This window comes from Artemia franciscana, chromosome 4 (assembly GCF_032884065.1).
Source record: "Artemia franciscana chromosome 4, ASM3288406v1, whole genome shotgun sequence".
In the NCBI taxonomy this organism is placed as follows: Eukaryota; Metazoa; Arthropoda; class Branchiopoda; order Anostraca; family Artemiidae; genus Artemia; species Artemia franciscana.
In genome coordinates, this window is record NC_088866.1 from 14,718,898 (window position 1) to 14,726,286 (window position 7,389).

The following is a 7,389-nucleotide window of genomic DNA, read 5'->3' on the forward strand; positions in this document are numbered from 1 at the left end:
ATATATATATATATATATATATATATATATATATATATATATATATATATCTATATTCACAGGTGGGACATAGGGACACAACTACAATGGCGCGTAACTATTATGGCGCGTAACGACTTACGCGCGCGGGGGGGCTTGGGGGGGCGCGAAGCGCCCCCACCAACTAGGTGTTGGGGTGGCGCGAAGCGCCACCCCAACAGCTAGTATATATATATATGTATATTGGCAATTATTGCGCCGAGTCGCTCCTTACTTACTGTTTGTTGTCAGGAACTGTTTGATCCGTGATTCCGAATATGGAGTGCAGCCCCCCCCCGGTGGGACACGGCAATATTTTGGTGGGTCATTGATGGGACATGTACCCTTTGGCTGACTATGCTTAAGAGCTTTAATTTTGGAAAAAATCCTGTGGATGACGTCACGCTAATTGGGGGGACGGTTAATTCGGAAAAATTAGACAAAATGAGGTATTTTTAACTTACGAACGGGTGATCGGATCTTAATGAAATTTGATATTTAGAAGGATATCGTTCCAGAGCTTTTATTTTAAATCCCGACCGGATCGGGTGACATTGGGGGGAGTTGGAGGGGGAAACCTGAAATCTTGGAAAACACTTAGAGTGGAGGGATGAGGATGAAACTTGGTGGCAAAAATAAGCACAAGCCCCAGGCACGTGGTTGACATAATCGTAACGGATCCGCTCTCTTTGAGAGAATTGGAGGGGGGAGGCTTAATTCTGAAAACTAGAAAAAATGAGGTACTTTTAACTTACGAACGAGTGATCGGATCTTAATGAAATTTAATATTAAGAAGAATCTCGTACCTCAGACCTCTTATTTCAAGTATTTACCGGATCTATTGTCATTGGGAGGAGTTGGGGGGGACCTGGAAAACACTTAGAGTGGAGAGATCGGGATGAAACTTGGTGGGGAAAATAAGCACATGTCCTAGATACGTTATTGACATAACCGGACCGGATCCGCTCTCTTTGGGAGAGTTGGGGGGCACCTAATTCGGTAATTCGGAAAAATTAGAAAAAATGAGGTATTTTTAACGTACGAACGGGTGATTGGATCTAAAGGAAATTTAATATTTATAAGGACCTCGTGTCTCAGAGCTCTTATTTCAAATCTTGACCGGATCCGGTGACATTGGGGGGGAGGGAGTTGGAGGGGGAAACCGGAATCTTGGAAAACGTCTAGAGTTTAGAGATCGGGATGAAACTTGGTGGGAAAAATAAGCACATATCCTAGACACGTTATTGACATAATCGGACCGGATTCGCTCTCTTTGGGGGAGTTCGGGGAGATTTACTAGTTTAGCCACTTTCAGATAAGCTAGGACGATGAAAGTTGGCAGGCGTATCAGGGACCAGACTAGATTAAATTAGAAATATTCTCTTCCTCGATTCGACCATCTGCGGGGGGGGGGAGCGAGCGAACAGGATATTTGAGAAGAATTTTATTTGTCGATCAAACAAATGATTCTTCTTAAGTATGACTTGTGGTCTTGGGGAATGATTCTTGATTAGGGTACGAGAGGTCTCAGGCTCGAATCTCGAACCACCCTAATTTTTACATGAAGAAGATCCGAAACTAGATGCGTGATCAGTATAGAGATTGCTGAAAGTTGGCAGCCGTATCAAGGACCCGACCAGATCAAATTAGAAATAGTCGCTTCCCGATTTGACCATCTGGGGGGAGTGGAAGGACGGTTAATTCGGAAAAATGAGAAAAAATGAGTTATTTTTAACTTACGAACAGGTTATCAGATCCAATGAAATTTGATACTTAGAAGGATCTCGTGTCACAGAGCTCTTATTTTAAATCCCTACCGGATCCGATGACATGGGGGGGAGTTGGAGAGGGAAACCGGAAATCTTGGAAAACGCTTAGAGTGGAGAGATCGTAATGAAACTTAGTGGGAAGAAGCTCTTGGCTCTTCCGACCTCGTCACAATTGCCATATGAGCTCTTGGCTCTTGTTTTATGAGTAGATTCTTCAGGAATAATCTGTTCTCTTGTTAAACAGAATATCAATAGCGGTAGTTGTTAAGGTCGCGAGAACACGTCTTGACTCAGATGGAAAACTGGGAAGTCGAAAACAATTTAAACTTATAAACAGAAAGGCAACGAAAGCCATTGCAGTAAGTGAAGTCACAAAACCGTATACTTCCGCTAGAAACCTTATTTAGAATCTTTGCTATTTTCTTTTTTCTATCTGAATAAGAACTGTCTCGTTGCTAAAAGATGAAAGAAATTATCAACGGAGATGATGCGTTTCTAAAAATAGGCTGTTTGGTTAGAGCTTAGAAGCAGCCATGGACATTTCTTGATAATTTCGTCTTTCTCTTTTCTTAGGAATATTCTAGTGAAGCTTTGGATCATGTGCATAAGACCTTGGCCAGAAATCTGGATAGGAACGAATTACCTGCCGACATGTTCGAGGTTAGTGCAATGCAATTAATTACAACTGAAAATAAGTTTGGTGCGATAAATTTTTATTTTTTATTTTATGCCCCCCCCCCGTAAGGCCCCTTTTCCCCAAATGTGAAATCAAAATTTTGAAATAGCAATTTTGTCCAAAACAGTTTTAACAAAAACTCCGGGTTTGACGCAACCCCTTAGACTCCGGGGGCAAGTGTTCTAAGTTAATAATCTAAGTGTACTAAGCTAATAATGCAACTGGGGCATATAATGTTTATATGTATGGAGTGGTCATATAAACTGGAGAGGTGGATCACTTGATTAGAATGGATAGTTCTAGTTACCGTTTTAAGAGTCAAGAGGGAACGGAGTGCATACCCCCCCTCAAACACACCCTTTTTTCCCCAAACGCATTTAATCGAAATGTTGAGATAGCCGTTTCGTTTGAAATAGTCCAACGATCAGATAAAAAAAAACTTCGAGGTTAACGTCCCCCCCCCCAAAGCCAGGGGGAAGGGCTGTAACTTATGCCTGTCGGCATATAAGGTTTTGATGGAGAAGGTCAACTTCGAAGGGGACTCAAACGACGAGAAATCGAAAGTTTTAGTTCTCTTTTTGAGAGTCAAAAGTAATCTGATGGTAACTAGCTCCCCCCCCCCACCAACCATCTTTTCCCTAAATGTGTCTGATTGAATTTTTTAGACTTTCATTTTGCCAGAAATAGACCAAAGATCATATAACCAAAACACAGAGACTTATACCCCCCCTCCCAGAACCCGGGACAAGTGTTGTAAATTAAGCCCTGACGTATATAAGTGTTTTTGTGGAAGGAATGATCGTATAAATTACATCGTAGGCTCATTCTATTGAAAATTAAGAGCTCTAGTTCCCTTTTTAAGATTAAAAAGGTACCGCAGGGCAACTAGCACTTCTGCCCTTTTTATCTGGCTGTCCTGAGAATGATTGAGGACTGACCAGGTCACTGAAATGTAACTCAAAATGCAAACAAAACAAAAAAGAGTTGTTGATTTCCAAAGCAAGAGAACTTCTTGTCAGATCTCATGTAACCCAATTGTAGTGAGGGTGATTTTGTCCAGACCATCTAGTAATTGTAATATGATATCATAATGTTTTCTGCAATCTTACTTGCTTTCCGCCTGGTGGATGACCAGTCAGCAGAGGTTACCCCCTAAAAACATCTATTAGTTTGTTTTTTTTTTTAAATAAGGAATAGTAACTATTTAAACAAGAAAAAGAAAGTAATTGGCTGGACTAATTGTCAGGTGACGGTGCAGTGATATCAAAAAAGACAAAAAAAAATAATGTTGGCTAAATTAAACTAAGTGTTGGCCGAAATGAAATTCACAAGGTTTTGTTTCTTTTCTTTTTATGTTTAGTCTGTTTTGTTTAAAAAAAAAAAAAAAAAAAAAATCAGAAAATAATCTGAAAATATTTATGCTTAATGCCGTGATGAAATATAAGCAATCGATTCCCCTGGCTTGTCACAGCTTTAAATTTTTTTTACATACCTGGGATTCTCCCAAATTCCTACGCTCTGCTTGAATAAGACAAGACTTGAATATTTATGTGTTTTAATACTTGGGAACTTCTACTGCATTTGCAGTTTACGAATATTAAAGCAAATGGCCTTCATGGATTTTGAATTTGCTTTTTATCGCTTTTATGGCACTTGTTATTTACCAAGTGACATATAGCGATCGCAATTTCTGTCCGTCGGTCTGTCTGTCTGTCGGTCCCGGCTTTGCTAGTTCGGACACTTCCAGATAAGCTAGGACGATGAAAGTTGGCAGGCATATCAGGGATCAGACCAGATTAAATTAGAAATAGTTGCTTCCCTGATTTGACCATCTGGGGAGGGGGGAGTAGAGGGACGGTTAATTCACAAAATTGGGAAAAATGAGGTATTTTTAACTTAAGAAGGGGTGATCGGATCTTAATGAAATTTGATGTTTAGAAGGATCTCATGTCTCAGAGCTCTTATTTTAGATCCTGACCGGATCCGTTGACATTGGGGGAGTTGGAGAGGGAAACTGGAAATCGTGGAAAACGCTTAGAGTTGAGAGATCGAAATGAAACTTGGTGGGAAGAATAAGCGTAAGTCCTAGATACGCGATTGACATATCCAGGCCGGATCTGCTCTCTTTGGGGGAGCTGGTGGGGGGGGGGGTTGATTCGGAAAAAATAGAAAAAATGAGGTATTTTTAACTTACGAACGGGTGATCTGATTTTAATGAAATTTTATACGTAGAAGGGCCTCAAGTCTCAGAGCAATCCGGTAAGATTGGGAGAGATTGGAGAGGGAAACCGGAAATCTTGGAAAACGCTTAGAGAGAGAGAGATCGGGACGAAATTTGGTGTGAAGAACGAGCCCGAGTCCTAGATACCTGATTGACATTACGGAATTGGATCCGCTCTCTTTGGGGAAGTTGGGGGGGTGGCAGTGGTGGTGATTAATTCGGTTAATTCAGAAAAAATAGAAAAAATGATGTATTTTTAACTTACGAACGGGTGATCATACCTTAATGAAATTTGATATTTAGAAGGACCTTGTGTTTCAAAGCTCTTATTTTAAATTCCAATCGGATCCGGTGACATTGGGGGAGTAGGGGGGGGAAATTGGAAATTTTGGACAACGCTTAGAGTGGAGAGATCGCGATGAAACTTGATGGGAAGAATAAGCACAAGTCCTAGATACGTAATTGAATAACCAGACCAGTTCCGTTCTCTTTGGGGGAGTCGGAGGGGGGAGATTTCCATGCTTTGGTGAGTTCGGTGTTTCTGGACGTGCATGCAAATTAGTAGACGTGTCAGGGACCTGCACAAATTGACTTGATAACAGTCGTTTACTCAATTCGACCATCGAGGGGGGGAGGCGGAGGGAGGGGAAATTGTAAAAATTGAGGTATGTTTATCTTACGAATAGGTGAGCGGATCTTAATGAGACATGATATAGAAAGATCTAATGTTTCCGATGCTCCATTTTTAATTCAGATCAAAATCAGGGACATAGGGGGGTGGAGGGGGAAACGAAAAGTCTTGGAAACCGGAAATCTTGGAAAACGCTTAGAGCTAAGGGATCGGGATGAAACTTGATGGGAAGAATAAACACAAGTTCTAGATACGAGATTGACATAACCGGACCGGATCCGCTCTCTTTGGAGGAGTTGGAGGGATTTTTAGTGCTTCGGTGAGTTCGAGAATAAGCGCAAGTTATATATTTTTTACCAACACCAATCGAATTCAAATCAGTAGACTTTACGAAAATTCATGTTTTATTCAAGCTTTGGAAGAATAAGGCAATCCAAGTGACTGTTTTAAACCTGCAAAGGGTATTTGACCATCATAATCCTTTACCCTATTTGGCGGCCAACTTTTTTTTTTTTTTTTTTACCATTTATCAATCCCGTACATGTAACAGATTCTGTGGGGTGATTTCTTCCAAGCTTTATTTCTGCCTCTAGTTTTGTCTTTTCCTGTATTTGTAGCCGTGTTCTGCATGTATTTTCCTCTGTATAAGTTGAGGTTTTTCTGTTACTGGAAAGTTTCCCCTCAGATTTTCCCCTTCTTCGCTCCAACGGTACAATCGACAACTTACATCGTAAACCAATCAGTTGGAATATTTGACGGTATAGATCAAATGAACATACGGCTTTAAGGCTTTTCCACCGTCCAAACAGAAACTATTAGCCAACAATTTTCCCAAAATTTACCTTTCCGTCGTCCAAACAAAAGCTGTTTACTAAGATTATTAGAGAATTTACCTAACTAATCGGTTCATGGTTTGAGAAAATTGTTAACGAATTTTAAGCGAATGATCAAAGAACCGGTAACGCAGCAAAGTAGGATGACTAATATCTATGCTCATAAGATTGATGGAGAATTCGGGACTACTAATATTTCTTAACAAATTTGTGGGTAAATTAACGAAAAAAAACTTAACCAACAAATCGAATAGAATAAATTTTTTGACAATTCCGACTTAAACAATGGATTTAGGCTACCAATTTTTGGCTGCCTTGAAGACATCTTAGCCACATAAACAATTCCTGAAATTTCTAAGCTTTATTCTGAATCTTATGTTTTTATGGCACTTGGTATTAACCAAGTGACATATAGCGATCGCAAATTCTGTCGGTCTGTCCCGGTTTTGCTTCTTTAGGCACTTCCAGGTAAGCCAGGACGATGAAATTGGGCAGGCGTATCGTTTTCCCGATTTGACCATCTGGGGTGGGGGGGGGGGGTTAGTGGGGGATCGGTTAATTTGGAAGAACAAAAAAATTAAGTATTTTATCTTACGAGCGGGTGATGGGATCTTAATGAAATTTGATGTTTAGAAGGATATCGTGTCTCAGAGCTATTATTTTAAATCCTGGCCAGATCCGATGACATTGGGGGGAGTTGGAGGGGAAACCTAAAATCTTGGAAAACGCTTAGAGTGGAGGGATTGGGATGAAACTTGGTGGGAAAAATAAGCACAAGTCCTAGATACGTGATTGACATAACAGGAAAGGATCCGCTCTCTTTGGGGTAGTTGGGAGGGGATTCTGAAAAATAAGAAAAAATGAGGTATTTTTAACTTACGAACGGGCGATCGGATCTCAATGAAATTTTTATTTAGAAGGTTATCGTGTCTCAAAGCTCTTATTTTAAATCCCGACCGGATCTGCCATATCTGGTGTTCGTTTCTTTGGTGTCTTTTTGGTTTCATGATCCAAAACAAACTTCAACCCTACAGGGATCATACCTGCTGTCTAAAACCAAAACTAATTCCGTGCGACAATCGTTTATTAGGTAATTGTTAATTTGAATTTGTGGCAAATGTTGTAGTTTAAACAGGAAAAAAGACATTCTAGCTATTATTTAGATGTCGTTAGCTGCTACGGCAAGACTTATAACCTTACATGGTGAATATAATTTGGAATCTGTCTATCTAAAGAGAGTT

General features: G+C 40.2%; 1 protein-coding gene across 1 annotated transcript in view; it reads left to right on the forward strand.

Annotated features, from left to right (window-relative positions):
• LOC136026035 (G protein-coupled receptor kinase 1-like) overlaps window positions 1-7,389 on the forward strand; it is a gene marked incomplete in the record, with an annotated part of 161,755 nt that overhangs the window by 66,982 nt on the left and 87,384 nt on the right. Inside the window, 1 exon segment of the mRNA XM_065702193.1 lies at window positions 2,361-2,447. Within this exon segment, the coding sequence (XP_065558265.1) occupies window positions 2,361-2,447 (87 nt within the window).